This window comes from Bombina bombina, chromosome 1 (assembly GCF_027579735.1).
Source record: "Bombina bombina isolate aBomBom1 chromosome 1, aBomBom1.pri, whole genome shotgun sequence".
Lineage (NCBI taxonomy): Eukaryota > Metazoa > Chordata > Amphibia > Anura > Bombinatoridae > Bombina > Bombina bombina.
In genome coordinates this window covers 1,320,954,262-1,320,977,088 of record NC_069499.1, presented here as the reverse complement: position 1 = coordinate 1,320,977,088, position 22,827 = coordinate 1,320,954,262, and the positions used below count along the sequence as shown (strand labels likewise).

The 22,827-nt window shown below is 41.9% G+C and overlaps 1 protein-coding gene across 1 annotated transcript in view; it reads left to right on the top strand.

The window, feature by feature from the left end:
- VPS35 (VPS35 retromer complex component) overlaps positions 1-22,827 on the top strand; it is a 588,646-nt gene that overhangs the window by 255,945 nt on the left and 309,874 nt on the right. Inside the window, exon 10 of the mRNA XM_053701861.1 lies at positions 13,942-14,090. Coding sequence (XP_053557836.1) covers positions 13,942-14,090 — 149 coding nt within the window. The remainder of the gene's footprint in view (positions 1-13,941; positions 14,091-22,827) is intronic.

The following is a 22,827-nucleotide window of genomic DNA, read 5'->3' as shown; positions in this document are numbered from 1 at the left end:
ATTAACTGGTGGACACTCTTAAGGGCTAAATCGATTGTTTATTTAAGTTTTTATTTAAAGTTTGAAGTGGATTTCACACTTTTATTGTTTGGGGAACGTTTTTTATCACCAGGCACTAGTTTAGACACCTTCCCAGTCAGGAAGGGCCTTTCACTGTATTAGGCAGAGCCTCATTTTCGCGCCATTATTGCACAGTTTCTTTTAAGTACAGTGTGAGAGGGTCTGGTGTCCACTGAAAAAGTTCCTAGAAGGCTTGAAATATCCCCCTGGGATAGTTGAAGTCACAACAAAGGCTGTGGCTGGGACTGTAGTGGGGTTAAAATTGCAAACCGCTCCGGTTTCCACATTTTAAGGGTTAACAGCTTGAAAATTGGGGTGCAATACTTTGAATGCATTAAGACACTGTGGTGAAAATTTGGTAAAGTTTGTATAATTCCTTCATAGTTTTTCACATATTCAGTAATAAAGTGTGCCCTGTTTAACATTTAAAGAGACAGTAACGGTTTTGTTTTAAAACGGTTTTTGTACTTTATTAACCAGTTTAAGCCTGTTTAACATGTCTGTACCTTCTGATAGATCCTTGTTTGTCGTTTACTCTGGTAAGAGGAGAGGACAAAAAGCTATTGCTACCTCTCTTTCTTTCTGGCTGAAAAGCATTATCCGATTGGCTTATGAGACTGCCGGACGGCAGCCTCCTGAACGAATCACAGCTCACTCCACTAGGGCTGTGGCTTCCACATGGGCCTTCAAGAACGAGGCTTCTTTTAATCAGATATGTAAGGCATAGACTTGGTCTTCTCTGCACACTTTTGCCAAATTTTACAAATTTGATATTTTTGCTTCGGAGGCTGTTTTTGGGAGAAAGGTTTTGCAAGCCGTGGTGCCTTCTGTTTAGGTAACCTGATTTGCTCCCTCCCTTCATCCGTGTCCTAAAGCTTTGGTATTGGTTCCCACAAGTAATGGTTGACGCCGTGGACCGGACACACCAATGTTGGAGAAAACAGAATTTATGCTTACCTGATAAATTACTTTCTCTAACGGTGTGTCCGGTCCACGGCCCGCCCTGGTTTTTTAATCAGGTTTGAAAATTTTTTCTTTTTCTTTATACACTACAGTCACCACGGCACCCTATAGTTTCTCCTTTTTCTCCTAACCGTCGGTCGAATGACTGGGGGGCGGAGCCAGAGGGGGAGCTATATGGACAGCTCTTGCTGTGTGCTCTCCTTGCCTTTCCCTGTAGGGGAGGAGAATATCCCACAAGTAATGGATGACGCCGTGGACCGGACACACCGTTGGAGAAAGTAATTTATCAGGTAAGCATAAATTCTGTTTTTACCATGGGAGTGATTTGTCCGGTTCCAGTATTGGAACAGGGACAGGGGTTTTACTCAAATATATTCGTGGTTCCCAAAAAAGAGGGAACTTTCCGACCCATATTAGACCTCAAGGGTCTAAACAAGTTTCTCAGAGTCCCATCATTCAAGATGGAGACTATACAAACAATTTTATCAATGATCCAGGAGGGTCAATATATGACTACGGTGGACTTAAAGGATGCTTACCTTCATATTCCTATCCACAAGGATCATCATCAGTTTCTAAGGTTTGCCTTCTTGGACAAACATTATCAGTTTGTGGCTCTTCCCTTCGGGTTGGCCACAGCACCCTGAATCTTCAAAAAGGTTCTAGGGTCTCTTTTGGCTGTTCTCAGACCGCGAGGTATAGCAGTGGCGCCTTAACTGGACAATATTCTGATCCAGGCGTCAACATATCAACTGACAAGGTCTCACACAGACACAGTGTTGTCTTTCCTGAGAACTCACGGTTGGAAGGTGAACATAGAGAAAAGTTCTCTTGTTCCACAGACAAGGGTTCCTTTCTTGGGAACTCTGATAGACTCGGTAGCGATGAAAATATTTCTGACGGAGGTCAGAAATCAAAGATTCTAAATACTTGCCGAGCACTTCAGTCCATTCCTTGGCCATCAGTGGCTCAGTGTATGGAGGTAATTGGATTAATGGTAGCGGCAATGGACATCGTTCCGTTTGCTCGCTTTCATTTGCAGCTGTGCATGCTCGGACAGTGGAATGGGGACTATGCAAATTTATCTCCTCAGATAAATCTGGATCAAGAGACCAGAGACTCTCTTCTTTGGTGATTGTCACCGGATCATCTGTCCCAGGGGACTTGTTTCCGCAGACCCACGTGGGTGATAGTGACAACGGACGCCAGCTTTCTGGGCTGGGGCGCAGTCTGGAATTCCCTGAAGGCTCAGTCTTTGGATTCAGGTGGAGTCTCTACTTCCAATCAATATTCTGGAACTGAGGGCAATATTCAATGCGCTTCAGGCATGGCCTCAGTTGGCTTCGGCCAAATTCATCAGTTTCCAGTCGGATAACATCACGACTGTGGCGTATATCAATCATCAAGGGGGAACAAGGAGTTCCTTAGCGATGAGAGAAGTATCCAAGATAATCAGTTGGACAGAGGCCCACTCTTGTCATCTGTCAGCAATCTACATCCCAGGAGTAGAGAACTGGGAAGCGGATTTTCTAAGTCGACAGACTTTTCATCCGGGGAAGTGGGAACTTCACCTGGAGGTATTTGCCTCATTGATTCTCCGATGGGGCAGACCGGAATTTGATCTGATGGCATCTCGACAGAATGCCAAGCTTCCAAGATACGGATCCAGGTCAAGGGATCCCCAGGCCGAACTGATAGATGCCTTGGCAGTGCCTTGGTCGTTCAGCCTAGCTTATGTGTTTCCACCGTTTCCTCTCCTCCCACGCGTGATTGCTCGAATCAAACAGGAGAGAGCTTCAGTGATCCTGATAGCGCCTGCGTGGCCACGCAGGACTTGGTATGCGGATCTAGTGGACATGTCCTATCTGACACCGTGGAAACTTCCATTGAGACAGGACCTTCTCATTCAAGGTCCTTTCCAACATCCAAATCTAATTTCTCTGCAGCTGACTGCGTGGAGATTGAACGCTTGATTTTATCAAATGAGGATTCTCTGATTCGGTCATCAATACTTTGATACAGGCTAGAAAGCCTGTCACTAGAAAAATCTATAAGATATGGCGTAAATATCTTTATGGTGTGAATCCAAGGGTTACTCATGGAGTAAAGTTAGGATTCCTAGGATTCTGTCTTTTCTCCAAGAAGGATTGGAGAAAGGGTTATCAGCAAGTTCCTTAAAGGGACAAATTTCAGCTTTGTCAATTCTGTTTCACAAACGTTTGGCAAATGTTCCAGATGTTCAGTCTTTTTGTCAGGCTCTGTCTAGAATTAAGCCTGTATTTAGACCCATTACTCCTCCCTGGAGTTTGAATTTAGTTCTTCGAGTTCTTCAAGGGGATCCGTTTGAACCCATGCATTCCATGGATATCAAATTGTTATCTTGGAAAGTTCTGTTTTTAGTTGCTATTTCTTCTGCTCGAAGAGTTTCTGAGCTTTCAGCGCTATAGTGTGATTCCCCTTATCTCATTTTTCATTCCGATAAGGTGGTGTTACGTACCAAACCTGGATTCCTTCCTAAGGTTGTTTCAAATAAGAATATTAATCAGGAAATTGTTGTTCCTTTTTTATGTCCTAACCCTTCTTCTAAGAAGGAGCGTATGTTGCATAATTTGGATGTGGTCCGTGCCTTAAAGTTTTACTTACAGGCTACTAAGGATTTCAGTCAATCATCTTCATTATTTATTCTGGAAAGCGTAGGGGTCAGAAAGCTACGGCTACCTCTCTTTCTTTTTGGCTGAGAAGTATCATCCACCTGGCATATGAGACTGCTGGACATCAGCCTCCTGAAAGAATTACGGCTCATTCTACTAGGGCTGTGGCTTCCACATGGGCCTTTAAAAACGATCCATCTGTTGAACAGATTTGTAAGGCTGCGACTTGGTCGTCCCTTCACACTTTTTCCAAATTTTACAAATTTGATACTTTTGCTTCTTCTGAGGCTATTTCTCCAACATAGGTGTGTCCGGTCCACGGCGTCATCCTTACTTGTGGGATATTCTCTTCCCCAACAGGAAATGGCAAAGAGCCCAGCAAAGCTGGTCACATGATCCCTCCTAGGCTCCGCCTACCCCAGTCATTCTCTTTGCCGTTGTACAGGCAACATCTCCACGGAGATGGCTTAGAGTTTTGCGTACTAAACCTGGTTTTCTTCCAAAAGTTGTTTCTAACAAAGACATTAACCAGGAGATAGTTGTGCCTTCTTTGTGTCCTAATCCAGTTTCAAAGAAGGAACGTTTGTTACACAACTTGGATGTAGTTCGTGCTATCAAATTTTACTTAGCAGCTACTAAGGTTTTCAGACAAACTTTGGCTTTGTTTGTTGTTTATTCTGGTAAACGGAGAGGTCAAAAAGCAACTTCTACCTCTCTCTCCTTCTGGATTAAAAGCATTATCCGATTGGCTTATGAGACTGCCGGACGGCAGCCTCCTGAAAGAATCACAGCTCACTCCACTAGGGCTGTGGCTTCCACATGGGCCTTCAAGAACGAGGCTTCTGTTGATCAGTAATGTAAGGCAGCGACTTGGTCTTCACTGCACACTTTTTCTAAATTTTACAAATTTGATACTTTTGCTTCTTCTGAGGCTATTTTTGGGAGAAAGGTTTTGCAAGCCGTGGTGCCTTCCATTTAGGTGACCTGATTTGCTCCCTCCCTTCATCCGTGTCCTAAAGCTTTGGTATTGGTTCCCACAAGTAAGGATGACGCCGTGGACCGGACACACCTATGTTGGAGAAAACAGAATTTATGTTTACCTGATAAATTACTTTCTCCAACGGTGTGTCCGGTCCACGGCCCGCCCTGGTTTTTTTAATCAGGTCTGATAATTTATTTTCTTTAACTACAGTCACCACGGTAACATATGGTTTCTCCTATGCAAATATTCCTCCTTTACGTCGGTCGAATGACTGGGGTAGGCGGAGCCTAGGAGGGATCATGTGACCAGCTTTGCTGGGCTCTTTGCCATTTCCTGTTGGGGAAGAGAATATCCCACAAGTAAGGATGACGCCGTGGACCGGACACACCGTTGGAGAAAGTAATTTATCAGGTAAACATAAATTCTGTTTTTTGGGATAAAGGTTCTTCAAGCAGTGGTGCCTTCTGTTTAGGTTCCTGTCTTGTCCCTCCCTTTCATCCGTGTCCTTTTGCTTTGTTATTGGTATCCCACAAGTAAGGATGAAATCCGTGGACTCGTCATATCTTTGTAAAAGAAAAGTAAATTTATGCTTACCTGATAAATTAATTTATTTTACGATATGACGAGTCCACGGCCCACCCTGTTCTTTTTAAGACAGTTTTTCTTTATATTTTTTGTAAACTTCAGTCACCTCTGCACCTTTTAGCCTTTCCTTTTCTCTTCCTATACCTTCGGCCGAATGACTGAGGGTGGAGGGGAAGGGAGGGGCTATATATACAGCTCTGCTGTGGTGCTCTTTGCCACTTCCTGTTAGCAGGAGGTTAATATCCCACAAGTAAGGATGAAATCCGTGGACTCGTCATATCGTAAAAGAAATTAATTTATCAGGTAAGCATAAATTTACTTTTTCCATGTATCCTTCGACCGAATGACTGGAGGTTATGGGTATGGGAAGTGACATATATAGCAGCTTTGCTGTAGTGCTCTTTGCCTCCTCCTGCTGGCCAGGAGTGATATTCCTACTAGTAATTGATGATTCCGTAGACTTGCCATATCCGGAAATAAATAAATTTATCAGGTAAGCATAAATTATGTTTTAATTGCGGTTGTGGATTTAATTTCTCAGTGAAAAAATCCCTCACTTTCTGTTATTACTTGTGGACTCCCCAGCTTGGGTATTAGTTCCCATGAGTGATGGATCATGACTTTTCACCACCTGTATGAAAGAAAACATAATTTTTACTTTCCTGATAAATAAATAATAATAATAGATAATAATTTTTAATGGTGGTTAGTTTTTTCTTCAGCACATATTTTTTTCCTGCTCCTTTTATGGCTCTTATTCCTTTTTCTTACCTCAGTTGCTTGGCTATATGTTGCAGTACGGTATGTGTGAGGTGGGAGAAGATTTATAGAGCTCATGGGGTTTGGGACTCTGCCTCATCCTAGTGGTAGAAAAGGGTAATTCCCATGAATAATGGATTATGGTCTGTCACCACCATGAAATAAATTAATTTGCCAGATAAGTATAAATTGTTTAAGTATAAATTATGTTTGATATCAAGTTTGGAAGAAATATTCTGGTGTGCTTTTTTCATCTTGCGAATCATTATGGTCTTCTGTTTGGTAGCTCATCATTGGTGAGTGCTACTAGGGTAGAAGAGTCAAGATAAATGGAAAATAAATCATACTTGCCAAAGTATCCATATCTTGGCTCATAATCCTATGTAGCTCTCACAAAGCTTTCCTCCCTTATGTTAATGCTTTTTGACTAAGATTATATGTTATATGATGGTGAGGAATTATACCCACTTTTAAAGGGACAGGGAACCTCAAAATTTTCTTTAATGATTATGATAGAACATACAATTTCCTTCCTTAGTTAGGGAGAGTCCACGGCTTCATTACTCACTGTTGGGAAATACAACACGTGGCCATCGGGGGGAGGCAAAGACACCCCAGCCAAAGGCTTACATATCCCTCCCACTTCCTCATTACCCCAGTCATTCTTTGCCTTTCGTCACGTTAGAAGGTGGCAAAGAAATGTCAGAAGTTTTCGGAGAGTACTAAAAAAGGGTATCTGCCCTTCGAGATAGGACTGGAGTTTTAAGTAGTTATGTCAACCTCTCAGTGAGAGCATTGATGAAATTAGAGTCTGGAGATGCAGGGAAAGTTTTTCTGTGAAACCATCCAGACTACTGCTAACAGCTCCTAATCAATCAGTTTTGACGAGTTTCACTGCCTGCTTTCTTTCACTCAAGTCCATGTCGGGAGTTCTTTTATAAGACTGTCACACTTGAGAGGCTGTGTTCTTTTCCACAACATGGATCTTGGATGTAAGATTGTTTCAATGTTTACACATAAAATGCTATAACATGGTCACAGTGTGGCTCCTTTATACCTTGATAGGATCCAGGGTTAATATCCTCTGAAGGGGGTTTATTGAACCATTGGGGTTAATTAATAAGTGTTTTCATTATTTACATGCTGCTTTGTGCAATTTTTTTTTTTTTTTCTTCCTGGTCTGATAGACTGTGTGTCTTTGGCTGGAACAAACAGGTTTCACTTTAGTTTTTGAAAGTGTTGCACAGCTCCTATTACTTGCTGTACTTTTAATAATAGAGTTAGTACTGTCTTGCACTCCATGTGACCGGGTGTGATCTATGTTCATTTCCTCTGGCTGAGACTTGAACCTGAGAAGAGCGTTTCCTCTGTTAACTGTCTGGGTCTAGAAGGTGGTGAGTGCCCCAGCCATTGGGAGTATAAAAAGTTCAAGATGTGTTCACTGTAAGTTGTGCTGTTCCTGAGCGTCCTGTCGAACATCAGTATCCGGCACTATGGAGAGTGGGCGGGGGACACACCCCCTGTAAAGATCCAATTCATTGGCTTCAGCTCCAGACGTGTCTGCCACACACGCTCCAGGCAAATACAAAATACAAAGAGGAAGTTGCGCTCGATGTAGTAGGAACTTATAGTAATTGAAGATATTCCAGGCAGGAAATATAAATAAAAACAACATTTATTGCAGAGAAAAATAAAAACTGAAAAAGGACAAAAAAAAACAGTGTCCTTAAAAAAGCCAGCAGTGACTCGGTCAATCAGGTTGGTGAGCTCACCAACCTGATTGACCGAGTCACTGCTGGCTTTTTTAAGGACACTGTGTTTTTTTGTCCTTTTTCAGTTTTTATTTTTCTCTGCAATAAACGTTTTTATTTATATTTCCTGCCTGGAATATCTTCATTTACTATAAGTTCCTACTACATCGAGCGCAACTTCCTCTTTGTATTTTGTATTGGGAGTATAAAGGTGCAGTTTTCTATAATAAAAAACGTTTTTATCTGTGTCTTCCTGTGGGTATTACCTGAGCTATGGAGGACTCCTCTTGTACTAAATCATACCTGTTTTTATTGTGAGGATGCTGTGGTTTTCCCGCCCACTCAATTATGTTCCACGTGCCTTAAAGGGACACTGAACCCAAATTTTTTCTTTCGTGATTCAGATAGAGCATGCAATTTTAAGCAACTTTCTAATTTACTCCTGTTATCAAATTTTCTTCATTCTTTTTGTATCTTTATTTAAAAGGCAAGAATGTAAGTTTAGATGCCGGGCCATTTTGGTGAATAACTTGGGTTGTTATTGCTGATTGGTGGATAAATTTATTCACCAATGAAACAGTGCTGTCCAGAGTTCTGAACATAAAAAAAGCTTCGATGCCTTCTTTTTCAAATAAAGATAGCAAAAGAACGAAGAAAAATTAATAGGAGTAAATTAGAAAGTTGCTTAAAATTGCATGCTCTATCTGAATCACGAAATAAAATCTTTGGGTTCAGTGTCCCTTTAACACCATTATAAAGTCTAAGAAGGGGAGACTAGCCTGCTAAGGCTCTTAGTCCCGCTGAACAGTCTACCTCTCAGGACTCGGTGTCCCGTGAGATTGCTACCCTTTCTACATTATGCACTCCACATGCAGTTCCCCGTAGCACATCTAATCCTCCATCCGGAGGGGGCCTTCTTCCTGCGGATTTTGCCGGCAGTGGCTGCAGCACTCAGTGAATTACCTCGCTCTCACAAATGCAAATGCAAGAGAAAGGTTAAACATAGCTCTCCTGACCCGGAGTCATCTAAATATTTATTGGATTTAGCTATTATGTCCCATTTATCCGATGATGAGTTAACCTCTGTAGCTTCAGAGGGTGAACTTTCTGGGTTGAAGTCCTTAGCGTCTAAGCCTCCTGCTGCGAAGGAACCGTCCTTTAGATTTAAAATTGAGCACTTGCGTTTTTTATTAAAGGAGGTTCTGTCTATGTTAGAGGTTCCAGAGGCTGCGCTGCCTGAAGAACCTATGATACCTTAGTTAGTCAGAATTTTTGAAGACAGGAAAGTTCCTTTGACTTTTCCTGTGCCGGTTAAGATGGCGAACATTATTAAGAACGAATGGGAAAGAATTGGATCTTCCTTTTCCCCCTTGTCTACTTTTAAAAAGTTGTTCCCAGTCCCGGACTCTTAACTGGATTTGTGGGGCTCCATTTTTAAGGTGGATGGTGCTGTCTCTTTGCTTGCTAAACGTACTACTATACCTCTTTAGGATAGTTCTTCGTACAGAGAGCCGATGGATAAGAAAATGGTAACCTTTCTGAGAAAGATGTTTCAACATACAGGATTTTTGTTTAAACCGGCGGCTGCAATTGCCACGGTTTCCGGTGCAGCTACCTAGGCTTTGTCGTAACTCATTGAGGTGGAGTCACCCCTCGAGTATATTCAAGAAATAATTAAAGCTATGAGAATTGCTAATTCTTTTATCTGTGATGCGAACATGCAAATTATTCGCCTAAATGCAAATGCCTCTAGCTTTGCGGTCCTATCCCGCCGGGCGCTCTGGTTGGAGTCTTGGTCTGCAGATATGAATTCTAAGTCCAGACTCCTTTCTCTTCCCTTCAAGGGAAAGATTTTATTTGGTCCGGGCCTGGACTCCATTATTTCTATGGTTACGGGAGGCAAGGGTGCCTTCCTACCAAAAGATAAGAACAAGTCTAAGGGACTTAGAACAAATTTTCGTTCCTTTCGTTCTGACAAACGACAACAATCCTCAGTCCTGGAATAAATCCAAGCAGAATAAGAAGCCTGCCGAAAACAAATCGGCATGAAGGGGAGGCCCCCCACCCGGGATCGGATCTTGTAGGGGGCAGACTGTCTCTTTTTTCAGACGCCTGATTCAAGGACGTACAGGATCCGTGGGTTCTGGAGTTGGTATCTCAGGGATACAAGATAGGCTTCAAATCTCATCTGCCAAGGGGCAGATTCCTTCTCTCGAATCTGTCTACCATACCAGAAAAGAGGGATGCCTTTCTAGGGTGCGTTTGGGATCTATCCTCCTTAGGAGGAGTTGTCCTGGTGCCTATCGAAGAAAGAGGTTTGGGGTTTTATTCAAACCTTTTTGTGGTCCCAAAGATGGAGGCACATTTCTGCCCAATTCTGGACCTAAAGTGCTTAAACAAATTTCTCAATGTCCCTTCCTTCAAGATGGAGATAAAGGACGCTTACTTTCATGTTCCAATCCACAGGGAACACTTTCAGTTCCTGAGGTTTGCATTCCTGGACCAGCACTTCCAGTTTAATGCCCTTCCGTTTGGCCTAGCTACTGCTCCAAGAATCTTTACAAAGGTTCTGGGGGCTCTTCTAACCGTTGCCAGAACTCAGGGTATTGCAGTAGCCCCATACTTGGACGATATTCTGGTGCAAGCACCATCCTTTCGTCTTGCGGAAGAATTCTCAGAGTCCCTTCTCAGTCGTCTTCGATCACATGGATGGAAGATAAACTTGGAAAAGAGTTATCTTATCCCAAGTACCAGGGTGGAATTCCTGGGTACTGTAATAGACTTCATATCCATGAGGATATTTCTAACAGACCAGAGACGTTGCAAGATAACTTCGGCATGTCTTGCCCTCCGGACCTCCTTGAGTCCCTCTGTGGCTTAGTGTCAGTGTATGGAGGTGGTTGGTCTCATGGTGTCCTGCATGGACATCATTCCTTTTGCCAGGTTACGTCTCAGACCTTTACATCTGTGCATGCTGAGGTATTGGAACGGCGATCATTCGGATCTGTCTCAACAGATTGTATTATACAGCCGGTCGAGAGAATTGCTTTCTTGGTGGCTCTGTCTATATCATCTGACCCGTGGGACATGATTCTCAAGACCATCCTGGGAGATTGTGACTATGGACGCAAGCCTATCCGTATGGGGAGCTGTTTGGGGTGCCAGGAAAGCACAATGGGTGTGGACTCAGGAGGAGTCCTCCCTCCCAATCATTAATTTGAAAATACTGTCAATCTTCAAGGCCTTGAAGGCTTGGCCACTTCTGGATTTGCCCCAGTTTATCAGACTCCAATCAGACAATATAACCTCGGTGGCTTACATCAACTATCAGGAGGGAACGAGAAGTTCTTGGCGAAGAAGGCAGTATCTCAGATTCTGGAGTGGGCGGAGGCCCACAGCTTTTCGCTGTTAGCGATCCACGTTCCGGGTGTGGACAAATGGGAGGCGGATTTTCTCAGTAGGCAATCCTTCCATCCAGGGGGATGGTCTCTCTATCCCGAGGTGTGGGCAGAGATATGCAGCAAGTGGGGGACGCTGGAGATAGATCTCATGGCGTCCCGTCTCAATGTCTACCCAGGTACGTGTTGAGGTTGAAGGATCTCCAAGCGAATCTAATAGATGCGCTAGCAGTGCCCTGGAGGTTCAAACTCATATCTTTTTCCTCCATTACCGCTTCTTTCTCGAGTGGTGGCCCGCATCAAGCAGGAGCGGGTATCAGTAATCCTGATTGCTCCATCGTGGCTGATGCAAGGTCCTTTTGTTCATCAAAATCTAGATTCTCTGAGGCTGACTGCGTGGAGATTGAACGCTTAGTCTTAGCCAAGAGAGGTTTCTCTGAGAGTGTCATTGATGCTCTTATTCAAGCTCGTAAACCAGTTACTCGGCTACCACAAGGTGTGGAGAACCTACTTATTCTGGTGTGAAGAGCGTGTTTTTTTTCTGTCAGAGTTAAGGTTGCCGTGATCTTATCTTTTCTCCAGAGTGGGCTGGAGAAGGGCCTTTCTGCTAGTTCCCTGTTGGGACAGATTTCGGCCCTGTCGGTTTTATTGCACAAGAGACTGGCTGAGCTTTTAGATGTGCAGTCCTTTGTTAAGGCTCTGATTAGGATCAGTGTTTAAATCTGGGTCTCCTCCTTGGAGCCTAAATCTTGTTCTTAGGGTTTTGCAACAATTTCCATTTGAGCCTCTGCATTCCGTTGACATTAAATTGTTATCTTGTAAGGTTCTCTTTTTATTGGCTATTGCCTCTGCAAGCAGAGTTTCTGAGTTATCTGCTTTGAAATGTGATCCCCCTTATCTGATTTTTATTTTTATGCAGATAAGTCAGTTTTACATACTAAATTAGGTTTTCTTCCTAAGGTTGTGTTGGATCGCAACATAAATCAGGAGATTGTGGTTCCTTCCTTGTGTCCTAATCCTTCATCAAAGGAACGCTTCACAATTTGGATGTGGTTCGCGCCTTGAGTTTAGACAATCTTCCTCTTTGTTGTCTATTCAGGGAAGTGTAAGGGGCAGAGGGCTACTTCGACTTCCCTATCTTTTTGGTTAAGGAGTGTCATCCGCTTAGCTTATGAGACAGCGGGACATCGTCCTCCTGAGAGGATAATGGCTCATTCCACTAGAGCAGTGGCTTCCTCTTGGGCCTTTAAGAATGAGGCCTCTCTGGATCAGATTTGTAAGGTGGCTACTTGGTCCTCCTTACATACTTTTTCAAAATTTTACAAGTTTGATGTTTTTGCTTCGGCTGAAGCAGCTTTCAGGAGAAAAGTTTTGCAGGCTGTTGTGCCCTAAGAATAGGGTCGGCCTCTTCCTTTTTGTTCCCTCTCCAGTTATGCATTCTGTGTCCTCTGGAGCTTGGGTATAGTTTTCCCAACAGTGAGGAATGAAGCCGTGGACTCTCCCTATCTTTGGAAGGAAAACATAATTTATTCTTACCAGATAAATTCCTTTCCTTCCGGATAGGGAGAGTCCACGGCCCCCACCTGTTTTTTTCTTGTCTATGGGCGTCCCCTATTTATTTTATTCTTCTGGCACCATTTATACCCTAATGTTTCTCCTAATTGTCATTGTTTCTTCGGCAGAATGACTGGGGTAATGAGGAAGTGGGATGGATATTTAAGCCTTTGGCTGGGGTGTCTTTGCCGTCTCCTGGTGGCCAGGTGTTGTATTTTCCAACAGTAAGTAATGAAGCCGTGAACTCTCCCTATCCGGGAGGAAAGGAATTTATCTGGTAAGCATCAATTATATTTTTAAACAACTTTCCATTTTACTTCCATTATCAAATTTGCTTTGTTCTTTTGTTATCCTTTGCTGAAGGAAGAGCATTGCACTACTGGCAACAAGATGAACATATCTAGTCAGCCAATCACAAAAGACAAATGTATGCAGGCACCAATTAGCAGCATCTCCCACTAGTGTAGGATATGTGCATATTCTTTTTCAACAAAGGGGTACCAATAGAACAAAGCACATTTGAAAATAGAAGTGAATTTAAAAGTGTCTTGAAATTATATGTTCTATTGGAATCATGCAAGTTTAATTTTGACTTTCCTATCCCTTTTAAAGTTGGAATTTCAGTATTTAAAGGGACATGAAACCCAAAAAAATTATTTCATGATTCAGATAGAGAATACAATTTGAAACAAGTTTCTAATTTACTTCTATCAGCTAATTTGTTTCATTCTCTTGGTATCATTTGTTGAAGGAGCAGCAATGCACTACTGGTTTCTAACTGAACAAATGGGTGAGCTAATGACAATCAGGATATATATGCATTCACCAATCAGCAGCTAGAACCTTGGTTCTTTGCTGCTCCTGAGCTTTCCTAGATAAATCCTTTCAGCAAAGGATAACAAGAGAAGGAAGCAAATTAAATAATAGAAGTAAATTGGAAAGTTGTTTAAAATTGTATTCTCTATCTGAATCATGAAAGAAAATGTTTGGGTTTCATGTCCTTTTAAGTTTTGATTAGTGAATACAAATGAAGGTAAGCCAAGATATGGAAATTTTCCCTAAGTGTAATTTTATTTCTGCTTTTTTTAACCTCCATTATTAATAGTTTATTAAGTGTAATTCTTGTTTAGAACCCAATAAGTTAAGTGCCACTTATTTAAGAGTTTGAATGATTTGTATTTGTCTTACTATCGAGGGTAATAGTTTTTATTTTATTTTATTTTTTCTTGAAATTTCAGTCGAGACAAGATATGCCTTCAGAAGATGTTGTATCCTTGCAAGTGTCACTCATTAATCTTGCAATGAAATGCTATCCTGACCGAGTAGATTATGTTGATAAAGTGCTTGAGACTACAGTGGAGATCTTCAACAAGCTCAATCTTGAACAGTAAGTAACCATATTATTATTATTATTATTATTTTATAAATATATTTTCTTACAAAAACACATTCTTGTATTTTTAGTGAGGTGTGGTCTATTTTACTGAATCATGTCTTTTTATCTAAGGTTTCACAATTTTGTTTTCACTCAATATACCTATAAAACCCTACTATAAATCTTGAATTTCAATATTTTTTTTTTTTATAATGGTTTTTATTTTTTTGTGTGTGTGCATGGGGAAAAAAAAATCTCCAGCTAGGATTAGGATATTAAACAACAAAAACACACACGCACAAAGAAGCAAAACAAATAACACATTTAAAAATAGTGAGAAATGAGAGTAAACCAAGTCTCTAGGGAGGTGCGCAAAGTTCAAAAAGGATGTTCAGTATGAGGATGTTCCCAGGGTATTCCGAAGAAGCGGGCAGCACTCTTGAAAAGTGAGGGTGGGTACCTGTAATCAAAGAGAAAGAGAGAGGCGCCTCATGGGACAGTATCGAAACAACCAAATCAGGTATACAAAGGGACAGCCCGTAATGGGGTATACTCACAAGGAGAGCGGCATATAAGGAGCCTAGTAGGAGCGGGACGGGACTACAAGTCGCCCGACAGACGTGCACAGCAGTGCGTGGAGACGTCGGGTCACGGGGTCGTTCAGCCAATCAGCGGCCCAAGGAGAACCAGCATCGAACGTCACAGCTGTTCAAGGAGTAACCTATGCAAGGCTTGACGTATGATCGGCAGGTCATCAAACCAATCAGGATAATGGATCAGGATAATGAAGAGCAAGGAGTGATATGATAAAAAAAACTCGTATTTATTGAGTTAGTTAAAAAACAATTAGCATACAGCAACGCGTTTCTCTCGACCAACGGGTCGTTTCATCAGGCTGATACTGCCTATCTCACAACTTGCGTCTACTTATAGTATTTAATATCCTATCAAATGCTGACCTCACTCACACACCCCTGTAGGGGGCCAATCAGATAGCCAAACACGGAATTGGTTGGTGGCCATTCACATTCGTCCTATGGGTGGGGTGTGTGTGTGACGTAAGCCACATCGGCTTTTCAGATAAATTTGAAATTAAAAAGTGAAAACAATTCATCTTAACATAATATTAACATATATATTATATACACATCTCTGATAAAAATGATAAAATATATACACAATTAATCACAATATTAAACAACTTCTTTTGATCCTTGGTGTAACGACTTTGAGTAATAATGACACACTTCATGTATATATATATAGTAGCGTCAATGCAACCAAATAATAAAGAGTTGCGTGATTTCGAATCAACGTTACTATACAAAATGTGTCTTTTTCTGGCAAACATGTGTCCTAGTCTCACAGATAAAACAGACCATTAAAGCCTAGCATGCATAACATATAAATTATAAAAAACAATATATTATATATATAAAAAATTATAAACAAAGGGACCCAGACATGACATAGAACTCCCCCCAAACTCTAACTAATTGATAAGCTATGGTCATAACATAATACATAAATATAATATAAAAAAGATAGATTAGTATCCTTTCTAACGCTGTCCTATAATCATGGCTCATATATTGAGAGAGACCTTAATATGGCCCTTTTTAGCATATATATTACCCATATACAGGTGTAAGTTTGCCAAACAAGGACTATTTTTTAAAATATAGTAAAATCAGTCCCGATAATTAATGATAGCATGGAGATATACACATAACCTGTCGACTTAGTCCAACGGGCCGAGGCTCAGTGAAGGAGAGGGAGACCTAAGGGAGCCAGTCACTGGAAGGCGGCCAAATCAATACATAGATTCAGGCCGTCAGGGTGCATACTCTTTAGTACATGGATCCAGTAGGTCTCCCTCTGCCTAAGTCTGAAAAAACGATTATATAAATGAGACTTAGATATATGTTCGATGGGATTGATGGAAAAGCATTTGAGATCACCATTATGAGCATTGTTACAGTGTCTGGAGACACTGTGAAGTCTATAGTTATTTCTCATATTACGTTGGTGCTCAGCCCACCTAGTACTAAGGCGCCTACAAGTGCGCCCCACGTACTGCATTCCACAAATGCATGTCAACAAATATACAACATAATTGGATGCACAGGCTACATGCCCGGTTATAGTGTATGATTTATGGGTAATGCCTAGATCTAAAAGTTTTTTGTTTATTGTTAACAAATGTACACATCTTGCATCTATTAGGACCTACATTTAAAAGAGCCTGATGGTAATTGGCATACTGATAGATGGTTACGTGTAGGTGGTGTCTTGTGTTTCATCCACTTTACTAGGAGCCAGCAATGTTTTTAGAGTGGGAGCCTTTCTATAGACTACTCTTGGTTTATTGTCCAACTGTTTTCCTAGAATGGGATCTTTCATCAAAATCTCCCAATGTTTGTAAATGATTTGTTGTATAGGTGGTGGTTGGAATTGTACTGAGTTATGAATAGAGGGCATTTGTTAATTCCCTCGGCCTTCTCTGCTTGGGTGGTAGCAGTAAGGAAATATTTCTCTCTATCATCAAATTTAGCCCTACTGTACCCATTATTAATGATGTATGTTTGGGTAGTTTTTCTCAATGAACGTTCTCGTAAAATGAGACTCTGAGACTCATAATCGGATATAGAGCTACAATTGCGGCGGACTCTTCTAAATTGCCCATAAGGCACATTTTGTTTCCAAGGATGGTAATGGCAACTCTTGAAGTCCAGAAAGCTGTTGCAGTCAACCGTTTTAAAAAAGGTGGTACTAGTTACCTTCCCATCAGTGAAACAAAGATTTAGATCTAAGTAAACAATAGATTTATCATTGATGACACTCGTGAAGTTTATACCTCTATTGTTAGAATTTAGATGATCTATAAATAGATTAGCAGAGGACTGATCGCCCCTCCAAATGAATATGAGGTCATCTATAAATCTGCCATAGAATACCAGGTTCGCCCCAAAAACCGATTCATATATATAATGTTGTTCGAAGTAACCCAAGCAGAGAAGGCCGAGGGAATTAACAAATGCCCTCTATTCATAACTCAGTACAATTCCAACCACCACCTAATAAAACAAATCATTTACAAACATTGGGAGATTTTGATGAAAGATCCCATTCTAGGAAAACAGTTGGACAATAAACCAAGAGTAGTCTATAGAAAGGCTCCCACTCTAAAAACATTGCTGGCTCCTAGTAAAGTGGTGAAACACAAGACACCACCTACACGTAACCATCTATCAGTATGCCAATTACCATCAGGCTCTTTTAAATGTAGGTCTAATAGATGCAAGATGTGTACATTTGTTAACAATAAACAAAAAACTTTTAGATCTAGCATTACCCATAAATCATACACTATAACCGGGCATGTATCCTGTGCATCCAATTATGTTGTATATTTTGTTGACATGCATTTGTGGAATGCAGTACGTGGGGCGCACTTGTAGGCGCCCTTAGTACTAGGTGGGCTGAGCACCAACGTAATATGAGAAATAACTATAGACTTCACAGTGTCTCCAGACACTGTAACAATGCTCATAATGGTGATCTCAAATGCTTTTCCATCAATCCCATCGAACATATATCTAAGTCTCATTTATATAATCGTTTTTTTCAGACTTAGGCAGAGGGAGACCTACTGGATCCATGTACTAAAGAGTATGCACCCTGACGGCCTGAATCTATGTATTGATTTGGCCGCCTTCCAGTGACTGGCTCCCTTAGGTCTCCCTCTCCTTCACTGAGCCTCGGCCCGTTGGACTAAAGTCGACAGGTTATGTGTATATCTCCATGCTATCATTAATTATCGGGACTGATTTTATATATTTTAAAAATAGTCCTTGTTTGGCAAACTTACACCTGTATATGGGTAATATATATGCTAAAAAGGGCCATATTAAGTCTCTCTCAATATATGAGCCATGATTATAGGACAGCGTTAGAAAGGATACTAATCTCTATCTTTTTTATATTATATTATGTATTATGTTTATGACCATAGCTTATCAATTAGTTAGAGTTTGGGGGGGAGTTCTAGGTCATGTCTGGGTCCCTTTGTTTATAATTTTTATATATATATATATTTGTTTTTTATAATTTATATGTTATGCATGCTAGGCTTTAATGGTCTGTTTTATCTGTGAGACTAGGACACATGTTTGCCAGAAAAGACACATTTTGTATAGTAACGTTGATTCGAAATCACGCAACTCTTTATTATTTGGTTGCATTGACGCTACTATATATATATACATGAAGTGTGTCATTATTACTCAAAGTCGTTACACCAAGGATCAAAGAAGTTGTTTAATATTGTGATTAATTGTGTATATATTTTATCATTTTTATCAGAGTTGTTATATATATATATATGTTAATATTATGTTAAGATGAATTGTTTTCACTTTTAATTTCAAATTTATCTGAAAGCCGATGTGGCTTACGTCACACACACACCCCACCCATAGGACGAATGTGAATGGCCACCAACCAATTCCGTGTTTGGCTATCTGATTGGCCCCCTACAGGGGTGTGTGAGTGAGGTCAGCATTTGATAGGATATTAAATACTATAAGTAGAGCAAGTTGTGAGATAGGCAGTATCAGCCTGATGAAACGACCCGTAGGTCGAGAAACGCGTTGCTGTATGCTAATTGTTTTTAACTAACTCAATAAATACGAGTTTTTTTATCCATATCACTCCTTGCTCTTCATTATCCTGATCCATTATCCTGATTGGTTTGATGACCTGCCGATCATACGTCAAGCCTTGCATAGGTTACTCCTTGAACAGCTGTGACGTTCGATGCTGGTTCTCCTTGGCCGCTGATTGGCTGAACCGACCCCGTGACCCGACGTCTCCACGCACTGCTGTGCACGTCTGTCGGGCGACTTGTAGTCCCGTCCCGCTCTACTAGGCATCCTTATATGCCGCTCTCCTTGTGAGTATACCCCATTACGGGCTGTCCCTTTGTATACCTGATTTGGTTGTTTCGATACTGTCCCATGAGGCGCCTCTCTCTTTCTCTTTGATTTACAGGTACATTTTAAAAATACTTTTATTTTATGTCACATGACAAGGTTTATGGATATTACCATTTCAAGGTCACAGATTTAAAAAATAATAATAAAAAAAATATTCCATAGCAAACATATGATTGGAAATTGAAAACAAAAATATTTTACACTACACTGAAGTCAAATAACAAAAGCAAAAATATTTATTTTAGAATTGTTTTGAGTTGAAAATCAAAGCCATTAAAAAGGAAAAATAACATCTGTATTTTTTGACTAAAAAGTTTAAATTACTCAATAAATATAGTTAACGGTTTTAGTTAACTTTTATAATAACTACATTATAATTACATATGTCCTTTGTGGTCAGAACAACTTCGTATAACAACTTCATATAAAGTAAACAAAAATTATGGGTTTCAACCATCCTTGTTGCCCGATTCATTCATGTCTCAGGGTATTCCGGCTTTGGAGGAGCATCTTCGGTAACTCCGTTCCACGTGGGTGTAAATTCAGGATTGCCTTCATCGTTCTATGCAGCGGCAAAAGTTCCAGGCTGATCGTAGGCGTCTGCCCGCACCTTCCTACCAGGTTGGTGAGAGATTTTGGCTGTCCTCCCGCAGCTTGAACCTTTGTGTGCCTTCCAATAAATTGGCTCTCCGATATCTTGGTCCTTTTCGAATACTCCTATGGGTTAATCCTGTGGCCTACGCTCTTGACCTTCCTCCTGCTATGCGCATCTCCAATGTTTTTCATGTCTCCCTCTTGAAACCATTGGTTTGTAATCGGTTTACCACTGTGTTGCCTCGTCCCTGTCCTATCTTTGTTGACAACCATGAGGAGTATGAGGTCAGCAGCATTATTGACTCTCGTATGTCCAGGGACCGTGTACAGTATTTGGTTCACTGGAGGGGCTACGGTCCGGAAGAGCGTTCTTTGGTTCCCTCCTCTGATGTTCATGCTCCCGCCCTCCTCCGTGCCTTCCATGCCCGTTTACCCAATAAGCCTTTTGTCCTCCTGCGGGGGAGGGGTCGTTGAGGGGAGGGCACTGTTAGAGTTTTTCCCTGTTGTGTTTGCCATGTGCTGCTGGCAGCCATTTTACTCACCTCTCTTCCTGACTTGGTGCATTGTGGGGGATGCTGCTCACTTCCTGCACTTCCTTTTATGGCCAGTCTGGTGTGCATCATCCATGTGAGACAGGATGCAGTCTCAGAATTGTGATGTCATCACTTATTATTTAAAGGGCCTCTGTTCAGTATGCTTTGCCTTTGCGTTGTCTCCGACCTGTTTGTGAGAGTTCCTGTGTATTACTTGGCTGCCTGACGTCCTTCCTGGTTCCTGATCCCTGGCTTGTTCCTGGCTCTGCTGTTTTCCTTGTTCCTGATTCCGGCTACTCTGACTATTCGCTTTGGCTCCTGACTCGGCTCGTCTGACTACCAGCTTTGGTTTTGACTCCTGGCTTGTTATTTGACTTGTGGACTTTTTATTATTTCTCTTGTTAAGTGTGTTCAGTCCACGGGTCATCCATTACTTATGGGATATATTCTCCTTCCCAACAGGAAGTTGCAAGAGGATCACCCAAGCAGAGCTGCTATATAGCTCCTCCCCTCACATGTCATATCCAGTCATTCTCTTGCAACCCTCAACAAAGGAGGTCGCGAGAGGAGCTGGAGTTTTTACTTATCTATTCTTCAATCAAAAGTTTGTTATTTTAAATGGCACCGGAGTGTGCTGTTTTTCTATCTCAGGCAGTATTTGGAAGAAGAAACTGCCTGCGTTTTTTTTCCCCCTCCCCCGATATTTAGAAAAATGTTCCCTATAGACGCCACCACACGAGACTTATGGCAGACGGTCCCTAAGGTGGAGGGAGCCCTTTCTACGTTAGCCAAGCGTACCACTATCCCGGTGGAGGATAGCTGTGCTTTCTCAGATCCAATGGATAAAAAATTAGAGGGTTATCTTAAGAAAATGTTTGTTCAACAGGGTTTTATATTGCAGCCTCTTGCATGCATTGCGCCTGTCACGGCTGCAGCGGCATTCTGGTTTGAGTCTCTGGAAGAGGCGATTCACACAGAGCCATTGGATGAGGCTTTGAGCAAAGTTAGAACCCTTAAGAAAGCTAATGCGTTTGTTTCAGATGCCGTAGTACATCTAACCAAACTTACGGCTAAAAATTCCGGATTCGCCATACAGGCGCGCAGAGCGCTCTGGCTTAAATCCTGGTCAGCGGATGTAACTTCCAAGTCTAAGCTACTTAACATTCCTTTCAAAGGGCAGACCTTATTCTGGCCCGGCTTGAAGGAAATTATTGCTGACATTACGGGAGGTAAGGGCCACGCCCTTCCTCAGGACAGGGCCAAACCAAAGGCCAAACAGTCTAATTTTCGTGCCTTTCGTAACTTCAAGGCAGGAGCAGCATCGACTTCCTCCGCTCCGAAACAGGAAGGAACTACTGCTCATTACAGACAGGGTTGGAAAGGCAACCAGTCATGGAACAAGGGCAAGCAGGCCAGGAAGCCTACTCCCGCCCCTAAGACAGCATGAAGACAGGGCCCCCTATCCGGAGACGGATTTAGTGGGGGGCAGACTTTCTCTCTTCGCCCAGGCTTGGGCAAGAGATGTGCATGATCCCTGGACGTTAAAGATTATATCTCAGGGATACCTTCTGGATTTCAAAACCTCTCCTCCACAAGGGAGGTTCCATCTTTCGAGGTTATCAACATACCTAGTAAAGAGAGAGGCATTTCTACAATGTGTACAAGACCTCTTAATCATGGGAGTGATCCACTCAGTTCCGCGATCGGAACAGGGACAAGGATTTTACTCAAATCTATTTGTGGTTCCCAAAAAAGAGGGAACCTTCAGACCAATCTTGGATTTAAAGATCTTAAACAAATTCCTAAGGGTACCATCGTTCAAGATGGAAACCATTCGAACCATCCTACCCATGATCCAAGAGGGTCAATATATGACCACAGTGGACTTAAAGGATGCTTACCTTCATATACCGATTCACAAAGATCATTATCGGTACCTAAGGTTTGCCTTTCTAGACAGGCATTACCAGTTTGTGGCTCTTCCCTTCGGGTTAGCCACGGCCCCGAGAATTTTTACGAAGGTTCTGGGCTCACTTCTGGCGGTACTAAGACCACGAGGCATAGCGGTGGCTCCGTACCTAGACGACATTCTGATACAAGCGTCGAGTTTTCAGAATGCAAAGTCTCATACAGAGATAGTTCTGGCATTTCTGAGGTCGCATGGGTGGAAAGTGAACGTGGAAAAGAGTTCTCTGTTACCACTCACAAGGGTTCCTTTTCTAGGGACTCTTATAGATTCTGTAGAGATGAAGATTTACCTGACGGAGTCCAGGTTATCAAAGATTCTCAATGCTTGCCGTGTCCTTCATTCCGTTCCAAGCCCATCAGTAGCTCAGTGCATGGAGGTAATTGGCTAATGGTCGCGGCAATGGACATAGTGCCATTTGCGCGCCTGCATCTCAGACCGCTGCAACTATGCATGCTCAGTCAATGGAACGGGGATTACTCAGATCTGTCCCCTTTGCTAAAGCTAGACCAGGAGACCAGAGATTCTCTTCTCTGGTGGTTGTCACCGGTTCATCTGTCCAAAGGAATGACCTTTCGCAGACCAGATTGGACGATTGTAACAACGGATGCCAGCCTTCTAGGCTGGGGAGCAGTTTGGAATTCCCTGAAGGCTCAGGG